Source organism: Curcuma longa, chromosome 1, assembly GCF_044706935.1.
Source record: "Curcuma longa cultivar G26 ecotype Majalengka, Jawa Barat chromosome 1, ITB_CL_G26_1.1, whole genome shotgun sequence".
Classification (NCBI taxonomy): Eukaryota; Viridiplantae; Streptophyta; class Magnoliopsida; order Zingiberales; family Zingiberaceae; genus Curcuma; species Curcuma longa.
Genome location: NC_133861.1, coordinates 16,819,292 through 16,841,708, shown reverse-complemented (window position 1 = coordinate 16,841,708; position 22,417 = coordinate 16,819,292). Strand labels below are relative to the sequence as shown.

The window sequence follows — 22,417 nt, the reverse complement described above, 5'->3', positions numbered from 1 at the left end:
TGTTTCAAATTAAGTTCTTGCTATTTGACTCATATTGGGAACACAAATTTTTTTAATTTTGATGAATTAACTTTTGTGCTAATATGCACAACTGTATTAGAATCTCATAAAGAAATTTGACAAACAAGATTCAAGTGAAATTATGTCCCTAAAATTGAATCATATTTCAACCAACACCCGGCATCATATTCACTGGATGGATGCTGTGATTGCGAAGCTAATTCGGAACTTATCTTCATGTAGGTTGTACGCTTTAGAAGGCTGTCCCCGGGGCAAGCTTCATCCGGATTGTAATTCAGGGACCCGTGGTTCGATCCCTAACTACGGCGTATTTGCAAGAATTTTTCTCTAAATGAGGAACACAATCAAAGGCTGTGCACCTGTCCAATGGTAGGGAAACTTTTGTGGGACCGCGACCCCCTAAGAGTGACTACTGAGATTATCATTTTTTTTTAGTGAAGCTTCTCCTGTAATGCTTTCCCGGTTCACCTATCCAATGGTAGCAGCGGAGGGAGTGTGAAGAAGCATAAAATTCTTACCTGCGGTCAAAGCAACAATGTGTTCTGTTTTCTGGTTAATGGCTCTGTTAAATCTTACTGTTTGATAAACAAGCAAGTTTCATAGCTCAAATTCTTAGTTATCCAATGCAAATTTGACATATAATGGACATGATATTCTTAGCATACAAAGAATTTCTGGCAGTGAACTATTCAGTCTTTGCTCATCACAAATTTCATCCATGTTGCTTGCTACTTTAACTGTCTCGTATTGGTGGATTATAAATATACTCTGCTCTTCTCGTGATCAGCCTGGAGTATTATGACAAAGTAACTCACTAGAAATATGTTGTTGTGGGTGGAGATCTCATGATGATGTCTAGCCTTAATGATAACTTATTTACTTTTTACTCTCTTTTGGAGAAGTTACCTCTTGTGACGTTGGGTGTTCTCTGTTCTTAATTACAACAAGAACAATGAATGATATGTCCAAATTATAAAGTTTGGATGGTGTCTTACCTTAGTCACAAAGAAAGTAAATAATTTGTGTGTCTATTTCCTTATTGTTGGGGGTTCATGGGATCATTTTTCACTATCGAGCTCCATGTAAATGTTGCATCACTTGACAAAGTTTTTTTTAAGATGAAAGATCCTGATTATATATATATATAGCCGCCCTTTTATACTGCGTGTCCCCTTGTGCGTGCTCGCGTGCGCACCTAAGTGGGTGGTCGACATGGCAGGAGGGGTAGGCCCCATCGTATGGTCACCCTCCCTCAAGCGCGCACCTGGAGCGCATAGGAGATGCGCAGCATACCAAAGCACGTGTGTACCTAGGCCTGCATTTCTTATCTTGCACATCCTGAGCATTTAATTTTTTTAATATTTATAATTCAACTCCCAAAGATAAATCCTACATGACTTAATTGCAAGTCAAAAACAATTTTAAAAAAATATACATACCGAAAAACTTGATTTTACTTGGCTCAATGTTTTTTAAACTTAAAATTTTAGTCAATCAACTTTAATATGGTGTCAAATCAAAAGATTTAGAGTACTTGAAACAATCTCCATTGACTAAATTGCACAAACAAGATAACTATATTATTGATCGTTGTTTGTTTTTGGTCTAATCTTAGTGATGGACGACTGAATCTCAGTCTTCAAAAGCACTTCAGCATGATTTTCTTTGGCCTAGAGGTTGGCACTTGGCAGGAGCAGGAGAAAGTTATGGAGATAATGTGAGATGGGGTTCTACAGTCAGCTTTTAAAAGTTACTTAAAAGAAAGATCTGACGACACTTGGTATCTAGCTAGTGGGACTTTTCTAGTGGCCGAGAGTACAGACTAGAAGGTGGCCCTCTCAAATGTTTAAGTTTTAACACGGTTAATTTTGAAGTAGAGAGATGTCTTTCTTTTTTTTTTAATTCATCTATTAGTAAATATGAAACACAGCTTACTTTTAAGATATTTATTCTATTTAAATTTTTTGATTTTATTTGATTGTTCTTTTGAGTAATGATAAACAGAGCGACAGGGCGACCATACATGACTTTGTTTTCTGGAACGTTTTGTTTCTTCAGTCGCCATTATTCTGCCTTTTCTCATCCTTGTCAATGGCTGCAGTTGCTTGATGCAGACTGAAAATGCAATCGCTGAATAAGCAACTCTTCCCTGCCATTTCGACGCCGCCTTGGTGGCGGACAAAAGATCATGGATCAAAAGGCAGATCAGTGATGCTACATTTTTCTCAACAGGGGGACGATCGAATCGGATAAATGCAGCATTTTGTTTCTATCATCTAATATTTTATTTTCCTAGCCTCTTGGCTGTTGGTAGTAAATCTCCCAAAAAGATTGGGATTCTTCAGTCCCATGTGAGATGATTATATATATATATATATATATATATTCTTATTCATCTTTAATTTTTCTTCCTCGTCTGTGGCCAGGCCATAATTCAGTTGTATTGTCATCTGTTTGTGGCCAGGCAAATTGTTCTGAGAACTTTCCATGTTTGTAATTCCGTTTAAAACTCGTTTATCATATCTTTGATCAATAAAAAATATTTATATATTTTTATAATTTTATTTCACCTTTCAATCTTAAAAATCTCTCCGACAATGAGATACATAATGATTTATAGATTAATTTTTAAATTAATTGATGGCGAGGTTTTTGGGTTTAAATGGGCTTATATAATATTACACAGGAGGGCAGTTTGGTAAAATTACAATTCGAATATTCTTTTATTTCAAAATCACGTCTTCCAATTAGCATAAAGGGGTCGTCGTCTTCTTCTGAAGCAAAGGGATCGAGTGACGTACGAGAATGACGGAGTTTGTCTGCCTGCTGAAACCCTAAAATTGCAGGACCAAATTGAAGCAGCCACTGACCTCTCCGTCCTCGACGCGGGCGCTATCCACTAAACTTTTTCTCGATCGGCGTGCTTCATTTTCTCCTACTCGGCCTCTTCGCTTGCTGGGAACACGGTCGTCTTCAAAGCCCCTCGTTTCCTTTTTTCATTGTTCTTAATCGTCTGATTTCTATCGGTTGAGGATGGGGCGCGGGAGGGTCGAGGTGAGGAGAATAGAGAACAAGATCAACAGGCAGGTGACCTTCTCCAAGAGGAAGGCCGGGCTGCTGAAGAAGGCCTACGAGCTCTCCGTTCTCTGCGACGTCGAACTCGCCCTCATCATCTTCTCCAGCCGCGGCAAGCTCTTCCAGTCCTCCACCACCTCCAGGTTTTTGTAATCCAATTTCCACCTCTAGGTTTTTTTTTTGATTCAGTTTTCGATGTCTAATTCGGTAACCATCGCGTTTTTTTTCTCTTTCAAATCTCTGATTCACTATCTCGAATATATCCGTCTTTCAGGATCGTCTTAAACTGTATCTTTATTTTGTTGCATTGATTCATGGTGGTGATAAATAGGGTTGGGTGCTGTTCATGATCCAAGGAGTTAGATAAAACAAGAAAGATAAATAAGAAAAGAAAAATATAAAATTAAAATTGAAACAAACAAAAGGAATTTATACAAGATATATCCTATGTCACAAGGAGATACCGATGCTATTAAGGCTTAATTAAAGATCCTTCTTTTTTTTTTTTTTTTTTTGCATCTGCTTCATTTTGCATCTGCTTCATCAATTGTCATTTTGAAACAGTAAAGAAATATGATATAGAAAGATGGTACAAATATCAATATGTAATCAAATTCAAAAGCATTCCCAATATTTAAAAGCTCAATTTATCAAATCACAATCATGTTTTATTAATTTAAGAAAGAAAAACTCTCAGATGACCTACAAGATAACTCACATAAGTTTTTGACTAAAAATTACCCACCCTCAAAACTGTGAACATCCTACTTCGCATGCAAATTCCAAAAAGATCTTCTTAGGCTTATGAGTTATGAAGGGGGCATCATAATTAAGCACTTGTACATTTGTTACTCTGATCATATTTATTTGTTGTTAAATCCTCATATATGCATTCATTTTATAGACCATGTGTTTCCGACTTTGTTTGTTTATTTTTTTTCTGTCTAATGTATATTCATTCTGTAGATTACATAGGTATATGTTCTGTTCATTATGTGCATTAGTGCATCCACTTTTTATTTAAGCCATGTACATACTTCTTAAAATAATTACCCATGTATTTTTTATCACAAAAGATTTTGTGGAAAGTAGTCATTTTCTTTAATTTCTCCCTTATAATTTTCTTTAACATTCTGGTTACTGTTTTTCACTTTGAACCAGTTTGCTTAAAATAATTGAACGGTATCGAAGGTGTAGCCATAATAATCCATCAGCATCCTTGGTCTCATCAAATAATGATATACAGGTAAATTAATTAACTCCACTCCCTCTTTTGTAATATTATGCTTTCATATGCATTCCTTTTATTAGTGACTCTTAATTTCTATTCCCTGTATTATAAATTGATTGTTGTTTCTTTAAAAACAGGATAATTATCAAGAATTCTTGAGGCTGAAAACACGAGTTGAGTTTCTACAACGTTCTCAGAGGTCTTGATTTCTTTATATTTTGATTTAATTTTCCTTCGTGAATTTAATATTTTCTTGTTTATGCAGATTTATTGTAGTATTCATATTACTGGAGAAACGTTTTATTAAATATTTAAGATAATCCTCTACTTAATTACCCATGTCAATATTCAGAAACTTGCTTGGTGAAGATCTACAGTCCCTAAACGATAAAGAGCTTGATCAACTTGAGAATCAAATTGAAGTATCTTTAAGCCATATCAGATCAACAAAGGTTGGTGTGCGTACATATATAAATTTGGTATTGCTAAATTAGATACATTACATAAATACCTAAATGAATAGGGCAAATATAAATAGAAAGTTTTCATTTTAATTATATTTAATTGTAACTTCACTGTTTTTCTTGCCTTCCAGAGAGAAGTAATTACTAATCAGATATCTGATCTTAAATGTAAGGTATTTTACAGTCCAGATTAATTTTGCTTACATTTATTCTCCTTTTATTTAATCAAGATACATATACTGTGTGACCACACCGCTTCTCAATGCATGCAGGAAAACATGTTGCAAGAATCTAACATAGCCCTGAGAAAGAAGGTAGTACATGAAGTTGCCTGATTCCAAAATATTTGTTATCCCTTTAGTAACAATTCTTTTTCTTGGTAATAATTTTGTTCATGACTTTATTGAATGCATCAGATGCTAAAAATGATTAAATATCACTTACTCCTAAAGTCCTATTTAGATGACAAAAACAGAAGAATATGGAAAAGACATACTTTAATTTCTGTCTACATTTAATGTCAAAATGAGAGGTTCCTTTTTTTCTTTTCTTTTTTATTGTTGTTGTCAGTTGCAAGAAGTAGTTGCGGATGATTTCCTCGATAGCTCAATGCAAGAGGGTGATAACAACAATATGGATGCTGATCAATTGGAGTTTCAACCTCTCGAAGGTGATCCTCCTGTGGAAATTGGGTAATTGCTCGATTAATTAGTGAGAATTTTGTATCTTAATCCTCCCTTCTGAAATCATAAATCCAAATTTTTGAGTCCTTAACTTCCACTTTTTAATGTTGATTATTCGTAGATCCAATCCCTCCATGGGCCTTTTGAATGGTGAATTTACCGAGATGCCGGATGATGTTGAAGAATTTGTCCGGCAATGGATGTGAAGATCTTGATCCCAAACTACGTATATAGAATGAAGTTAAAATTAATATTTCATATTTTGAGAACATATTTAAACATATGAGAAAGGTCATGAAAGGTTCTTATATAAACCTTTCTTCATGGTGTGCATGTATGTAAAAAGATCATATCGTACAAATATCACAAAGTTTTGTAAAGTACATTTGAGTTATCTTAATCATCTGTTGGGATTCAGAACTTTGTCTCCAGATGGCATTTGAAGAAAATGGCAACTGATCTAGCCGGAGGCATCCGTGGGAACATACAGATAAGGATGAATAGATATTATTTAACGAAAAGAATTTATTGATGCAGTATCATCATAAATCGTTATGATATGTGTGATAATTTCTTTTTTTTTCTTTTTGTAAAAAGGAAGTGATAGAAGTTGCTAAGATTCACCAAGTTGTGGCATAACAGGGATAACATTAACTTGATTCCTACGAAGAATATAGCTAAGGGAAAAAATGATAAATACAATTATAAGATATCTTTATCCGGCTATTTTTTTTAGAGAAGGAAAATAAAAGAAACTTAAAATTTAAAATTTTCATTTGTAAAAAATATACATTAAAAATATAAATCTATTGGAAAAAAGAAATAATTTTAAATTTTAAGTTCAGTTGTGTAGGTAAAATGAGTTTATGTCCAAATCGAATGCAAACAATATATAGAGAAATTGAGCAATGATTTTTTTCCCCTGTTCTTTTGTCTACCTTTAATTTTTCTGTCAAACAAAATGAATAAAAAATATCGTTGAAAATTTTTTCTAACACTTATTTTATTTTTCCCCCTCATGCAAAAAATGTGCACAATTAAGAGAAAGATACTTTTCCCACTTAGATTTGCTTTCTTCCACTTCACCAAATGCTCTTATAACCGGCCCCGCAACTTAATGAACCAAAATGCTCTTATGACCGGCCCACAACTTAATAAAGGAAGGTAAATCAGGCATTATGCGACCTCTAACTTCATTTTATTGACCATATTGCAAGTGCTCAGTAACTGGATGAGCGATGATGGATTCAGATTGGCCTAGATGGAAAATGACACAAACTTAAACCCTCGCATCTGAAAGACATTGAAGAATAGTGTACCTTTTCTTCGCGCTCATGCCCATTGAGATGTTTGTAAGATATGTTGCTCTGTTGTTTCTTGTTCATCCAAATCTAGTTTTAAATTCCAGGTAGTTTGTGATGTGTAGGTCACGGATCCAAACGTTGTGAATGGATTCAAAAATTCTAAAACGCATAAAGTATGTAGGTTATTTGGAAAATAGATTTGTGCAAAAATAGTCAGTGAACATCATTCATGATTCCACACAAGGTCTGTTTCTGAGAGAATGGTTAGTTCAACTATCACTAAAGAAACAGTACAAAAGCATAAAAGAACAGGAAAAAAGTGACAAGTTTTGGAACGTTCAAAGTATAGACATTACAAATAAGAAGAGCAAAAGAAGAATATAGATATTAAGCACTAAAAATTTCAGTTCATACACCCTCAAGATGATCTATACCTTTGTCAGTAACCAAAGAATTTGTATGTTTTTGTAAACCAGTAGATAATTAGTTTGTACACTGGCAAATCTATAAATTAAACAATGTGGCTGTAAAACAACACCAGCAATGTTCTTGATAGAGATCGTTCGGATGAAGATGATTTAGTTGATTAAGTTGTTACTTGAAGATGAAATTTTGAATGAAGTTAGAGATCAGCATCATCGTCATCACTAGTTTCTTTATCCCAGTCCAAATTGAAAGACTTGGCAGATTCCATCAACTCTGTTAGTCCAGTTAAATCCTCCAAGTAAGTGGGATGGTTAATAGCTTGCAGTACAAACTCTATGCCTCGCCTCTTGAACTCTAACACCACCTGCAGAAGCAGGGGAAACATCTCAAAAATACAACTGTTTAAAAGCATCAATTGAATAGAATGAGGTCATGTATGAGCTTGTGCAATCACTCATTTGAATGCAAATCCTACAGGGAGTAGCCTCTATCGCAAATGTTATGTCGAATCCCTTCCGACCCACATATGATCCAGACTATTTTTCATGCCATTGATGATGTGATCCCAAAAACTCAAACCCAGATTTTAGTAAGCCGCCTAGATTAAAAATATATCTAATTGTACAGTTGAGGAGGAACCCTCCATTAGGATTTGCTAATGAGAGGTCCCTTCTATACAATTTTTTTTCTGTCAGTTGCCATTTACTAGAACTCACCATGCATTAATCCAAGCCATATCAAAACTATTATGCATTTACATTTTAACAGAAAAGGAATTTTCTTTTCACTTTTATTCAAACTTCCTTATCCCTAGTCAACTAATCGTTTGTCCAATATTGATAACCAAACTGGGAGTGTCTATGACGATTTAGTGACAGTGAAATAAAACAAAACAGCTAGAAAAAGGAAAATAAGTGTTTAAAATCAACTCACGGTACTGGAACAAGCTGTGCAGCTATTAGATGAGTGACCAAGGAGTGTCAGTTGGGAGTACTGAGGAAGTGAACCTCGAATTTGATGCGGCAAAATACCAAGTGGTTCCTTACTGGAGCTCATAATGGAGTTGGCAATCTCACCCGGTGCATATATCCTGGAAAGAAAGGAAACAAAGAAATGATTCATCACCACTGAAAAAACACGAGAATAGCACGTTGACTTATGTCTCATTTTAGTACACTACTTGCATCACATTACTATGGAAAATTAAATAAATGCTGAAGAAACTGATCAAATAATAGAGAAGCAATATGAAATATTGTTTTTTCTCCTTTTCCAGCACTGTTTTGAGAAGATTACCCATTTGGATGATGTAAAAGTCCAACCAAGAGCTCCACTGCCAGGGCAGATGCTATGGGTGCGAGCCCAGGGCGTGTAACAGTGCATTGTTGGTCTAATGTGCGATTTGATGTCGACTGCACAGATAGTGATTAATTTTAGCAAGCAAAAGAGCACTATCATAATGATCTAAGAATGAGCATCTTCAGAAGATATAAATGATGAGAATTACATCAATAGGGGCAACAATATCACTGCAGAAGTAACACCCCAACCGCTGCCCACCATCATCTAGGGTAGATGGGCTGTCTGTCTGATCTGATACACTGATAAGTGGACCGGATCCATGGCGCATGACCAGGTAACTATCAAAACCCAAAGCTGCAGTAATAGCGACCTATAAAATGAAACAAAAAAGACGCCTAAATGTTAGCAGTAATCATCTTTTCATTCTAATGAAGTACTCTATCTGATTAGCAACTGAGACTAAAGATTATAACAGGATTTTTTGAAATGTTTTTATCATTACTTCAATTTTGACTAAGTTGTTTAACATGCTGCAGTGAATTTGTAATGCTTTCTCCTAACTTTTCCTCTACAAAAGGTTTTTGCTTAAAGTCTAATGTAGAAACCCACTTAGCCTCAACAGCAGTAGCATCAAAGACACATTCAGAGCTACATATGAGGAACTAACTTGTTTCAATCATAAATTGATGTTATAAATTTATGTAACATTCAGGACATGGTATAAAGGACTATATAGGCTCCATTTAGTACCCATGCAACCTTTATCTTAATCTCCATGCTATAAGTTCCATTTAGCATCCATGCACCTTAATTTGATCTTCTATGTTAAATCTCTAAGTCCCTATCTTTCACCAACAATATATACTCACAATGAAAGGAGCTGAAAATTAAATTGAATGATGTTCAGTTTATTATATTTGTGATACAGGAACGACAGATGATTTTTTTTTTGTTTGTTTTGGACAGAAAAAAAAAAGGCAAGCTGACAACATAAAATCCCAAAAAGATTGCAGCCACTAGATTATCATAATGATCGACAATAATCTTTCTGCCAATATGACAGAACAACTCACTTTGTTCTCACTTGCACAAAGTAGTGCCGGGAGCCATCTGCTTTCTCTCGTGTCTGTCAACAAAAATGTCACATCATGGGAAGAAATCAAGTCCCAGAGTTGCTTGCAGTCTTCATGAACATGATCTACTTCATTGGCAGGTATAGGATGTCCAGGCATTGGTATTGAAAGTTGTATACCTTCTGCTTCCTGCAAGTTATGGTAGTCAATTAGCGATATGATATCATTGTCTCAGCAAAGCTAACCCATTAAAAGACCCACCATAGCCGGAAATATCTGTTTTAAACTTGATGCAGCTGCAACAGCTTTAAAACTACCACCATTAAGGCAGTCATCAAATGTATATAAAGATTGTCTCACTGGATTAGACATGGCTACTTTGCCACTATCTACTAGTGTTATCTTCCTCACACCCCAGGCCTACCAAAAAATAACATAATTAACTGAACAGGGTAAGAAATATACTCTGACAGTCAACCACAGCAGAAACTACTGACCATAAGCATACGGGCAACCTGACAACCAAGAGTACCAGCACCTAGAAGTAGACATTTAACATTAGACAAAATATTTAAATCTAAAGATGGTAAAGTACGCCATCTCATCAACTTCAAGTTCAAATCTGCAGCTGATACAGCCAACCTGCAGATATGGAAGAAAATTCAGCATCTTTGCATGGTTATAACTCTATAATTTAATTGTGAGTTCGATGCTCCCTCAATTAGGAATTACCTCTCTGGATCCATAGATTCTGCAAGCCTTGTATTTTTGGGCTTTGGCTGCCAGCCTACAGCTTTAGGAATATTCTGTGGTTCTCTCCAGTCTACAAGAACAATAAAGGTATTGGTCATCCAGGCAAACAGGAAAACATATGCTACTTGTAGCATCCACAAATAATCATGTGACACTGATTCATCTACCTTGTGGCGGTGAGACCACAGCTTCACCAACAAGAGATAAACCTAAATCAGCAAAACCATGCTTCTCACGGTAGCAAAAGAATTGGATTTTCCCAATCTTACATCTCAAACTAATGAAGGCAAGATAATTGCGAAGAGGCCATCCAGGGTTAGTTGCACGACAACTTGGATCATAAAATCCAAATAACAACTAGACCAATACAAAATTGAACAGGATAGTTAGACAACGATTCAGCTCAAAACTTCGCTAAAGAAATTTTTTTAAATAAGATAAAATCCACTCTCTATGTAGCCAACTTTCAACCACTGATAGCATAATAAAATCAAAAATAGAAATTTTCCAAATTACAAACCTTTTGACCATCATCTCGACAAGCTTCCCAATCCTTCAAATGCCTAACAGTGGCATGTGATGAAGATATGATGATCAAGAAGAATGGCACATCTGTATAATGAATGGAGAATGGCATGTCACCAGAACACAGGACTTATATGCTCCTTACTAAAACCAGTTCAAATAGGAAACAGACTAACCAAATTGGAAAAGAAGTCAAAACACAGACCTGTTGTTAAGCTTGAATTGCGCCATTCATTCATTACTGCAGACAAGGATTGTCCCTGTTATATTAAAATTACACAATTAAGGTATGCCAACTTGATGTGTTTTGAAAGTACAATGAAACACTCTATAAATCATTATACCTGATCCTGATTGAGTGCATCTTTTGCTGATTGAATATTGAGTATCATTGCTGGGGGATCAAGAACCACAGCAGGGAATGCAAACCAGTGAAGGAAGTTCCACTTCTTCAGATCAGCAAATGAGATGACAAGAAATCTCAAAAGCACAGCACTATCCTCTTCTACCTTCCCAGAATGTATATCATCCCATATCTAAATGGATATAACATGCAGTTAGCACGTGAACAAGAGGTTTATTTTTCTCCTTCATTTATTTCAGATATAATTATGAAAAGAAAATTTCACAGGTTATCATGAAAATTCAAAGAAAAAGTGCATGTCATAGTTAATAATGAAAGCATTCACATAGGTAGACAACTTTACAAGTAGAAGCCCAAAAAAGATCATGAACTTATTGATGGAATAACAATTTATCAATAGAATACCTTTTGTGCCTCAATTTTGAGCAGAGATACTCTGTCAAGGGCTTTGAAGCTCTCCAACGTATTCATGTTGTAAAGAGTTCCAGGAACAGGACATCTATTCCGATTACCATGAACTCTCTCAAGTGGTGATTCTAGCTGCTTAGGATCAGGAGGCAATGATTCCGCAAGAAGTGCCAAGCGATTTGATACTTCAGAATGTGAACAGGGTGCAAAGAAACCTACCAAAGCAATCTGCTGATTAATGTCGCATCAAAGGGATAGTGCTATCCAATCTAGCACATTATTTTGACTCAATAAGTTAGTATAAGTGGCAAAGTATTTCAATTCAAACTTGAAACCCACAAGAGAAAGATTTATAAGTATTTATAACATAATACTCGTACTGATCCTTGTTGTACAGCAACCTTTCTTTCTCATCAAGTTGATCATGTTTACTTTCCGGGGTTAAATTTATTTCACTTTGATTATGCTGAACGTTCAAATGATAAGCTGTTTAGGAATATTTTGCAGGAATGAAGCATAGCATTAACTCATTTGCAACAGCAGAACAAAAAATACAGGTAGAGGAGCGGTAAACAGAAATTGCCCAAGCAAAGAACAACAGCGCAGATAAATTGCCCAGAAAATGAGGAGAAACAGATAACAATTTCTATTATAACCGATTAATCTTCCAAATAGCTGAATTCACAATATAGAACCGGGATATGCTCCTACACAATGTAAGGCTAATCTACGGAGGATAATTTTCACAGATCCGCAGAGGAATCAACTTAGAAAACAAAAAGAAAAAAGAGAGAGAGAGAGAGAGAGAACTTGTACCGGTGAGAGAGATGGGGGATTGGTCGAGGCCGAGGGAGTCTAGCTTCAGGGAAGAGAGGCGATGCCAGAAACCCTCATCCACCAGGCTCTGAAATGGATCGAATTGAAGGATTCTTCCAGGATCACGGATGGCGGTGTAAGAGGAAGAAGACGGCTCCGCTGACGCAGGAGACGAAGAAGGCGTCGATGAGGTCTCCGACGCCATCTCCTTTCGTTGTCGTGCTGCTCAAGGAGACCACGCCTTCGCCTTCTGATAAATAATAAAGGAGCAATTTCACTCTTTTAAAATCAGAGAAAATTTCATTTTACAACAGATTATTCTATAATTTAAAATATACCATATTTTTCTCTCATAATTTACAAAAGAAAATAATTATTTTTCTTTCACATTGATAATAAACTGAAGATATATTTAACAAATTAAGTTTGAATAATCGAACTAATGGGGTGAATTAAATTAAAATTTTATTCTATGTAGATTTTGTTCCATTTACTTATCTAAGATGACAAAATAAAATAAAATATTTATAATTATAATATTCTTTTATTAGAGATAGTTAAATACCAAACTATTAAATATATACAATAGAAAAAATGAAATAAAAGAGCAGTTTTAAACATATCGACATGTGAAAAATATTTTTTAGATTTAAGTTTATTTAAGAAAAGATTAAAATAATGTCTCGTGCAATTTGAGAAAAAGAAGGTTAAAATGTAAAAAAGTTTTAGGAAACATCTTGAATTATTTAATAAAAAAAATAAGTTGAGATTTATGGGCTTCTCCATGTTGTATTAGTAAATAAGCATGTTGTATTTAGATGACTATCATTCCGGTAAATATTAATATAGGAAAGATTTTTTTTGTAAATTATAAAAGATAAAATGTGATATTCTAAATCATTCAAAATGAAATAAAAAAAGTAAACGAATTATAAAAAGTAGAATAAATATTTTCGCTCAAAATTACTGATGGATTTTTCAAATAATGCCATCGGGTTTAATGTGCAGTGGCTTCCCTATTATATTTTTATTTAAAGGTGTGCCTTTCTTTCACGTCCTTATTTTTTTTTCTCTTTTCGAAATAGTACCATCAAATAACATTGGTTCAAGATGATTAATAGATTGCATTATCACTGAGAGCAGTAAGGAATTCAATTATTTTTGTATGAAAATATTTTAATTCATTTAGCAAATTTTAATCATCCATGTAATCGGTTTGATCAAATCAAAACATAAGAACATGTATATGTTTCTTAGAACACGAGGAATTTAAATCTGATCTTACTTTTTTTAATATATTTTTATATTTCAAATAATTTTGATGGAATCCAAAAAAATAAACTCTGTGTTTTTAAGATAAAGAGATTGAGAGGTTTAAATTTGATATTATTTTTTATTAACGTTTTTGGCTAATATAAATTAAAGTATTTCAGAATTAAAAATAAAAACCAAATTTAAACTTTATTAACGTTTTTGGCTAATATAAATCTAAAGTTTTCAAAATTAAGAAGTTCAAATCTCACTTTTGTTTCTTATTAATATAGTTTAATCCGTCCATTAATTTTATTTAAAATTGCTAAGTAAATTAAAATATTTTAAAACCAAAAAACAAAATCAGATTTAAAATTCTCCACTCCAAAACATATTTATGATCTTATTATTTTATTTTAATATGATTTTTTTTGTTTTTATATAATTTTATTTTTAATTAATAAACTGTTAAATGAACAAAGCATTTCAAAATAAAAAAGAATTGCAAGCCTCTTACTTTTAAAAAAATAATGTTTTGCTCTTGTAAATAAAAAAAAACATAAGACGACAGAATACAGAAATGTACACAAATCCGATCCTTTTCTTAAAAAATGTGAAGATGATTTCTTCCCATAAAAAATGATTTTAAATTTTTGAATCAATATTGCTTGACGATATTTTGAATAAAAAAAGAAAATGGAAAAAAAAAAAATGCTCTTGAGCCTCTCACAAGGAACGGGCACGGGAAAAAATGGGAATCCAAATCGAAGGGAATTATTTTTTTTTAAAAAAAAAGACGGGCAATGACATTAGCAAACAGAATTATAATTGTTCAATGTGTATTTTCATCAGAATAAGGTATCCGACTTAAACTTACGATACTCTCTCCCGCATCATGAGCAACAGCACTAGGAACAGAATCAGATACAAGATGATCAGATTCCTGAACGGTGGCATTATCTACCTGCATGCTGTCAGTAGGATCATCAGCAAAAATAGGTAGCTTCACTAGGGATGCCGAGTCACCACCATCCTGGGCTATCTCGTTTTTTGAAGATTCTGAAACCAATGTTTTGGTTTCTTCAGAACAACTCTTTTCTGGGGCAGCAAGTTTCACATATCTTGTGCTTTGTTTATGATACAGGGACATGGCTTTCTGCAGGGGATAAAAACAATAAATATATAATCAACAGAATCAAAAAATCGAGCCATCATTATCAGCGCGTGGGCTTCCATCAGCCAAAGATTTCCAATAAAAGAGGATGAGCAAGTGCATGTTGTTCTTGCCAATGCTAAATCGAGATAGTCAAACACAGTTCTCAAATAGAGTTGTTTATGTGATTAAAAACAAAACGATGAAACCAAGGCTCGGTATCAGCTGATCAAAATAAAGCCCCCGATTCATGTGCCGGGCTAGAGGTGTCATCTGGCTGTGCTTGGGTCTAGTAGATCAGCATCCCAGTGCCAGCACAACCCGCAGAGACAGCCCACAGCACAGGGCCAGACATGACCAGCACAGGCTGACCATGAATTTAGTAATAAAATTTATAAAATAATACAAAAGTAACAAAAAATATAAGACAATGATAGAAAATATGAAAAATTACAATAAATTAATTAACTATTCAAAATTGACAACTCATTAATAGGCAGACGGGACTGAACATTGCCTCGAGTCAGACACAGCCTCTACTGTGTCGTGCCAGGTAGGGCCAAGCCTTGAATCCAGACAAGTTTGAATTGTATCAGAAACGTAAATCTAACACAGCAATCAGTCTAATGTATCGTATGCATACATTTTTTTTTTTTTAATTTAGGTGTTAATATTAGGAACTAGCATGACAATAAACAGAAAATTTTCTTCTAAAACAAAGAAAACATTAGTTTTGTCAAAATTTAGAATGTCCCACTGAATTAATGGTGTGAAAATTCATGAGATAAGGATATACCTTAAAAACATCATCTTTGGCAGTGGGATAGAATGACTTCAGAATAGCACTCGTATCTATTTTTTCTATCTTGCCATCTTTGTTCATCTGAAACAAAACATATTATAAATTTACATAAAACAGGACCAAATAAGTCATATTTCTACCTTTTTTGTCAATATGAAAGTACTATATATACCTGGAAACATCCAGAATTAGTATAACTGCAGACATCTTTAGTGTCAGATTTTACCACTTGGGATGTGCACCTTTCATACAACTCCAATCTAGCAAGATCAGGTGAGATATCAATCCTGGAAAGGTAATTTGGGACATAATTCACTTTTTTATTTTCTACAACATGAGAGGGCTCAAATGTCCTCTTGGTTACAGTTTTGGGGGGAGACTCCATATCATTCTTAGAAGTGGTTGTGTCACTTGATTGCTTTCCACCACTGCTTTCAGTTGGTAAACACTTTGATTGGACTAGTTCATCAGTTAGAGAGTGTGTTGAAGACTGCAGTTCTTTCTTCAATGCTGGATCCATACTGTTAACATTGTGATCCTTCCACATCTCATAACCCATTTCCCAACCTCTACTGCCCATTAGCTGTCCATTATCATCCCACTCTTGCCTACCATATATATGGGACTCATTACTGAACATACTATTGCTTCTATCCCACATTTGCATTTGAGGATGGCACAATTGATCAACAGAATTATGCCAACCAAACGGCCTGCCATGACCAGAAAACCTCTCAGTCATATCATGTATGTGATAAGAAACACCACCATGTGCCAAATCCATAGGTCTAACTCCATACAAGGGAGGAGGTGGAAAGTGGGACATTGCTGGATGAAATCCAGTAGAAGGTGGTCCATGTTGCAAAGGCATAAAAACGTTTGTGGCTGGTGCAGACCAATTTGGGGCAACTTTCCAGGCATTTCCATGTCCCCTTTCAAATCCAAGTTCACTTCGTTTGTAACGACTATTAGATCTACGGTCATTACTATGAGCTTTATTATCCTCTTGATATGGACCCAAGACTGATGGGCTGTCAATCCCAACCCTTGAAGATGGTGGAGGGCGGAGGTAATTAGGTGAGCGGTCTGAAATATTACTACTTCGGTAAACAGGTGCCGACCCAATAGGCGTTGATTCCCTAGCACTAACACCAGCCTTAGGCATATCATCTGTAATTGGCTTTTCTGAATCAAACTCTCCTCTATCACCTTCTTTATAGCTAGCATTCCTTTGGATAATTTCAGTGTCAAGGCTTTGTCTATAAGCTCGGTCATATTTAGATGGTGATCTTTCAGAAATTCGATGAGAACTTTTAGTTGAAGAAGATCTTGCCTTTGACTGATTTGGTGAACTACATTCATCTGATCTTGGAGCCCGATCATACTTTACAGAAGCAACAGTTTCTACCAATAATTCACCCGAATGGATGTCATCCTTTGTACTTAGCTTCCCAGATCGAGCAGTGTTTCTATCACGCGGCCCTGAAGTCATAGAATCTCCTTTGAGATTTGTGTTGGAACGTCTTTCTTCAGGTGCCAATACTCTATGACCTGAGTCTTCATACCTTGACATGTCCCTGCAGAGAACATAGATTAGTAAGAATTGAACAGGTTAACCAAGACCAAGATCAAATCCCAGGCAAAACTTCAGCCTCAAAGACTAAATCATGAAACTGTAGACAACAGAACTAGGCAATATGAATCACTTTCCACCAAAAACAACTAGCAAGAAAAGATTATCTCCCAATTATTTTGCTCAAATATATGATTGTCCACAAATGAAAAGAGGCAATATGCAGCCATAATGTATAGCTCAGTATGAAATTGAACTAACAAGTCTATCAAACTACAGTCAAATCAATATCTTAATCAATGATGAAATTCAAAAAAGTGCCATATCAATTATTGTTAGTTTCAAACTAGAAGCCAAGATATATGGTTACAGTCTACCACTAGTGTGGAAATAAAACTTTCATTCTTTCAACTTAAAGAAGATATTCCAAAAAGAATACCAAGAAGACAGCTCAAACCACAAATAACTGTAACATTTCAACTATAAGCCAAACTCTGTAGGCAATATTAAATATAAATAGATGACAATGATTGTTCATTTCAGTTCAATATTTGCTGCTTTACACAACAGGCGAAATGGATAAAGGCAACCCACTGTTAGGTACAATTGCCAAGGAAATAACAAAAAATATATGTGAATTTAGATTAAAAAAGTGCACCTGTAATGATCATTAACAGAATGAGTATTGGAGCTGGTAAAGCCTTTAAATTGTTTATTATTTGGGCTTGAATCAGTCTTCTCTGTTCGATATCCTGACCTGGGTTTATCATTATAGGAAGAAGTAGTTCTACTGACACTTGATACATTTTTCTCAATTTCATGTCGTTCTTTTGTGCCTCTCAGTTTTGGGTCACCAAGATCATCTTTTTCATTGGGATATCTTCTCCTTTTGCTTTCTTTGAGCTTGGTGTCACGAGCATCAACGTAAGTGTCATCCTGATTAGTGTCCTGAAGTTTAGTTTTCTTATAGCCATCCAACGATTTATTTTCATCTCTAAGGTTGAATCTGTCAGATTTATCACTTGAGCGATCTTTTGAAGGCCGCTCTTCTTGGTTCTTGTCATCATGTTGATCATAGTCATTCCTGTATTTACCTTTGTACTTCGTGCTTTCATGCCTTTCATCTTTATGGCTTCTACTTCTGCTATGATCTCTAGAAGAAAGTCGTCTACCATCAGTGTCTCTACTATCCTCAAACCGTTTCTCCTTGTCTTCAGTGTCATCCCTTCGGGTGTGTTTCTCAGGCCCTTTCTCTGTTTCAACACGGGGCAACAAATCCTGAGCTTGACTTTCTGTTACTGAATATTTTGAAAATGAAAGAAAACACATCAGACAAGAATTTTAATGATAAACCATTAAGATGCCTATATATAATGCATATAAGTGGTAGACTGAACCACATTACATGACATTATTGTAAACATTGAAAGAGAAATAAGTACCCATAAGGTGATAAAAAAAAGTGAAAGACAGGTTCATTGATAATATCACTAAAATGAAAGCATAACAACCAAACGGTAAAATAATAAATGAAAATAACTTGAATTGATTTCCAATTACAAAAGTCAATATGAAACTATCTCAGCTGAAAGAAAAGATGTGAACACATAAACACTATAAACTGATATGCAGAAACCCCATTTTTGTTTAGGTGACATCTCAAATCATTCTCATGCGGAACCAATAAAAGCAACGTGCACAAGGTATTTAAGACACCAGTCAGTTAAGAGAATCATCAGAAGTTGCTTTTCATTTCTTAATTCTTGGTATAGACCTACTGTAATCCAAAGGGTGTATTTTATTCTGAAAAAAAAAACAATGCAAGCATGGTGGAGGCAAGCAATCCTTACCCTTCTATTTCTTAAATTTGAAAAGCAACTGAACAAAGATAATGATTCTAACAATATAAGGCTAATAGTGGACACTAGAAAACTATTGTGGATTCAACAAAGTATAAATCTCACCAATTCAACTGTTCAATTTTTTTTATCAATATGAGTAAAGGAAATGTTGTACACAATTTTTTCACCACATGTTAATAATTTCCATGCAACAAAACTTTGTTAATAATGATGATGAGCTCATTATTTGAGCCAAAAATTCCTTTCTTCCTCCCTCACGCATATTCTAACTTAGTCATGTTCAACCACCACTTCCAACAACAAAATCAACTTCAGCCTCTCTATATTCGTTATAACATTTTGATTTTAATTTTTTGCTTTATCTTACTAGAGGCAACCTGACTCAGAAGGTAAAATAAAGAAAAATAAAAAATGATATAGCAATATTTTCACCACTACTCTCATGATATTGTCAACCATCCAGCCAAACCTACTGGAACTATAAGAAGCTTTCGCCTTTGCATGATAAACGTAATCTGCAATTCTTTTCAGCCTTGCTATCATATACCATTATAACTGTTATTACCCAACAAATTCCAATAAGAACTGATTAGCCTCCAATTTGAGAAATTTGTCTCCCTACATAGTCTCTCAAGTATAAGAAGTCATTTGGATTGTAGTACTTCTAAGAAGGAACATTATGACGTATATAAAGAGTTGTTAAACACAATGTATGATGCATTTAATATCACTCAAATATATAGGCATGCATGCATTAAAGAATTAAACTATCATTTTCAAGCTCCTTTTCCCTAATTACATTCTTAGGAAAATTTTAGTTCATTATATTAGTGATGATTTATATTTGGGGAATCCATGACACAAACCACTTCCAGAAACAACATGGTGTTCTAGTTCCATACAATGTGTGAAAAATCAACAATCTTATAAGGAAAATAAAATGTCTAGATATAGCATAAAAGAATGTGTCCATGGCCTGTTGGCCAAGCTAAGTAATGAATTAATAATAATTTAGCCATATTAAATTCTTCCTTTAGAGAAGACAAGTAGCAAAGTTCTCATAGACAAGCTCTCTCATTAATTTCTTCTAATCTCATCTGAATGCTAGGATTTGAAATCCAAATCTTACTCGGCATTCTCATTATATGCCAGTAAACTCCTTCACAGCTCTTATAGTTGTAGTAATCATTAACCATTTACGATCAAGCAAGGGTCACATCATATGGTAGAGACTAAAGAAACATGAACTATAAGTACTGTATCAGTCTACCAACAATAGCGTTGCCAAGATTGAAAAAAAAAAGCATCAACCAGTTTAATTAATTAAGCATAGAAGAAAATTTGACAGCACTGTCACAGCGACTCTTAACAAATATGCATGTGTCTGGAAAGAGAACTTTCACATGTCAAAAGTATTAGATCATCATGTCACTAAATTACCAAAAGGTTCAGCACTTCCTTACCATTGATTTTTGCAATTTTCTTCATTGCATGTTCTTCATTGTTTGAGAGAGTCTTAGAGCCATACTTCTTACTGTGCAAATCTTCAGATTTGTCATGCCTGGAATCTTGGACCTCCCTGTCCTTACTACTGAACCTCTCCTTTCCATCCTTGTAGTGATAACTACCTTCTCTCTGGATTGAATCTTTCTCAGACTTCCCCTTTGGGAAGTCATTCCTACTCCCATGATCCTCATTCCTTTCATTAGGACCATCGTTCCTTCTGCTTGACCTACTCTTGATATCATTAGTCTTTGCTTTTGAACTTTTATCCAACTCCGTGGGACCAAAATCCTCACTTTTTGACCGTTTCCCGCCGTTTTCCTTGCCACCATTCCACCGATCAGCAACCACCACCTCCTCGTCCTCTCTTGTTTTACGCTTCTTCTCACCGGAGACATCGCCGTTGCTATTGCTCACCATCTCCTTGCCAGAATGCTCATGCGAGGATCTCTGCTTCTCCGACATCAGATCCCTAGAAACCCTGCCTCCCGAAGTCTCCTCCTCCCTGGTCCTCCTCTCCCGCAGGCTCTCCTCCTCCTCCTCGGAGTCCGACCGATCCCTCGAGAGCTTCCTCGACCGATGCGACCGGTGCCGTGAACTCCTCGGCATCTTCAAGAACCACCAGAAACCCTAATTTCTCAAAACTGCCCGATCGATCAATAGACCGACCGGGATCTCACAAATAGAAAACAACCCCGTTACAGAAAACCTCCTCTCGCAATCTTCAATCTATCCAGCAGGAAATCGACTGATCGAGCGGTCTAACAAGGCAAGGGCGGCGAGCGAACAAATCGACGTCTTCGCGGCAGCGCGATCGAATAGGACGATAACTAGAATTCGGTGCTAGGGCGGTAGGAGATCGAGGTGGAAAAAGATCGGGGACGAGGTCGCAGGGGCGGCGGCGGGGAGAGAGAGAGAGGAGGAAAATAAGTGAAAAGAGGAGGCGACGAGGAAGGCGAAGAGATGGGGTTTCGGGTGGAGGCGGTGCGGGCAATAGAGATCTCTTATGACAAAACTACCCTCACCTTCCCTAATCGCTCTGCACGGAAATTTCCAGTAACAACTAACATAGAAACAACCGTAAGGACCTATTTGTAATTTGCCATTTAACTGCTTGTTTTGCGGTGGATCCGGTAAGATACACGGAGGTAACTGACTCGAACAAATATAACATACTAAAAAATTGACCTGCTCGAACACCCATTTTTTTATTGGTTTTTACCATGGGGCCAGACGGACCGTAACGCGGAGAGGCTATTCCTTTGGCTTGGCCGAGCAGTAACGGAGATTGAGGCCGTCTGAGTAACTTCATCTGTGGCTCATTATACAATAATGTTAATAAAAAAAACCCTTCAATTTTCATCAAATTTACTTTCAGAATTATGATAAACTATTTGGTAGAAAAATATTAAAATATATACATATATTTATTTCAAATTGAAAAAATATTTCCGTGAAAATGAATCATTTTTAAGATGGAGGTGAAATAAATGGTTATTCAATATTATCTAATTTGTTCGATCAATTAATTTAATGATGAGAATATTTGTGAGATCATAGATATTTTACATTACATAGAAATAATAAAAGAGGATTAATTTACATTTTACTTAATTTATCTGATAACGTTTTACCTTATAATCTATAAAATAAAAATAAAAATACCATCCCTCAGTGATTTCTCTATTAAATGTGCTTCACGAATGTATTAAATTTTTATTTTTATTTTCTCCTTCCTTTCTTTATATGTATTGTTTGCAAAGCAAATTATTTGCAAAGTAAATTTCAATATCTTAAGTAAATTTAGCTAACAAAGCAAAAGACAGTT

General features: G+C 35.2%; 3 protein-coding genes across 5 annotated transcripts; 1 reads left to right on the top strand and 2 right to left on the bottom strand.

Moving 5' to 3' along the window:
* Positions 1 to 2,818: 2,818 nt before the first annotated feature.
* Positions 2,819 to 5,857, top strand: LOC141822205 (MADS-box transcription factor 1-like). 3 transcript variants are annotated; one of them, XM_074709652.1, is made up of 8 exons: positions 2,819 to 3,239; positions 4,258 to 4,342; positions 4,465 to 4,526; positions 4,680 to 4,779; positions 4,923 to 4,964; positions 5,064 to 5,105; positions 5,362 to 5,461; positions 5,596 to 5,857. In XM_074709652.1, the coding sequence occupies exons 1-8, from the start codon at positions 3,055 to 3,057 to the stop codon at positions 5,619 to 5,621; spliced, it is 642 nt and encodes a 213-aa protein (XP_074565753.1). In that variant the 5' UTR covers positions 2,819 to 3,054; the 3' UTR covers positions 5,622 to 5,857. The 3 variants fall into 3 exon arrangements, with proteins under 3 accessions (XP_074565753.1, XP_074565745.1, XP_074565759.1); XM_074709644.1 differs by having other exon boundaries at positions 5,362 to 5,483; XM_074709658.1 differs by having other exon boundaries at positions 5,362 to 5,502; positions 5,596 to 5,672.
* Positions 5,858 to 7,200: 1,343 nt separating this feature from the next.
* Positions 7,201 to 12,679, bottom strand: LOC141822195 (ubiquitin-like modifier-activating enzyme atg7). Its single transcript, XM_074709633.1, has 14 exons — positions 12,446 to 12,679; positions 11,627 to 11,844; positions 11,202 to 11,393; positions 11,063 to 11,117; positions 10,853 to 10,944; positions 10,500 to 10,689; positions 10,312 to 10,402; positions 10,077 to 10,221; positions 9,841 to 9,999; positions 9,580 to 9,768; positions 8,712 to 8,876; positions 8,501 to 8,616; positions 8,138 to 8,294; positions 7,201 to 7,568 (listed from the first exon to the last, which is right to left on the bottom strand). Exons 1-14 carry the CDS (start codon positions 12,648 to 12,650, stop codon positions 7,401 to 7,403), a joined length of 2,142 nt encoding a protein of 713 aa, XP_074565734.1. The 5' UTR covers positions 12,651 to 12,679; the 3' UTR covers positions 7,201 to 7,400.
* Positions 12,680 to 14,487: 1,808 nt separating this feature from the next.
* LOC141845948 (uncharacterized) lies at positions 14,488 to 21,544 on the bottom strand. Its single transcript, XM_074733941.1, has 5 exons — positions 20,550 to 21,544; positions 17,883 to 18,522; positions 15,824 to 17,228; positions 15,646 to 15,732; positions 14,488 to 14,852 (listed from the first exon to the last, which is right to left on the bottom strand). Exons 1-5 carry the CDS (start codon positions 21,196 to 21,198, stop codon positions 14,529 to 14,531), a joined length of 3,105 nt encoding a protein of 1,034 aa, XP_074590042.1. The 5' UTR covers positions 21,199 to 21,544; the 3' UTR covers positions 14,488 to 14,528.
* Between the last annotated feature and the right edge of the window lie 873 nt (positions 21,545 to 22,417).

Excerpts from the sequence above, each read along its gene's own strand:
- LOC141822205 (XM_074709644.1), top strand. The coding sequence starts at position 3,055 with ATGGGGCGCGGGAGGGTCGAGGTGAGGAGAATAGAGAACAAGATCAAC. Across the intron at positions 4,343-4,464 it reads CATCAAATAATGATATACAG|GATAATTATCAAGAATTCTT; the intron begins GTAAATTAATTA and ends CTTTAAAAACAG. Across the intron at positions 4,527-4,679 it reads TTTCTACAACGTTCTCAGAG|AAACTTGCTTGGTGAAGATC; the intron begins GTCTTGATTTCT and ends GTCAATATTCAG.
- LOC141822195 (XM_074709633.1), bottom strand. The coding sequence starts at position 12,650 with ATGGCGTCGGAGACCTCATCGACGCCTTCTTCGTCTCCTGCGTCAGCG. Across the intron at positions 11,845-12,445 it reads ATCCCCCATCTCTCTCACCG|GTTTCTTTGCACCCTGTTCA; the intron begins GTACAAGTTCTC and ends TTGCTTTGGTAG. Across the intron at positions 11,118-11,201 it reads ATGCACTCAATCAGGATCAG|GGACAATCCTTGTCTGCAGT; the intron begins GTATAATGATTT and ends TTAATATAACAG.
- LOC141845948 (XM_074733941.1), bottom strand. The coding sequence starts at position 21,198 with ATGCCGAGGAGTTCACGGCACCGGTCGCATCGGTCGAGGAAGCTCTCG. Across the intron at positions 17,229-17,882 it reads TCTGTTAATGATCATTACAG|GGACATGTCAAGGTATGAAG; the intron begins GTGCACTTTTTT and ends TGTTCTCTGCAG. Across the intron at positions 15,733-15,823 it reads CTAATTCTGGATGTTTCCAG|ATGAACAAAGATGGCAAGAT; the intron begins GTATATATAGTA and ends GTTTTGTTTCAG.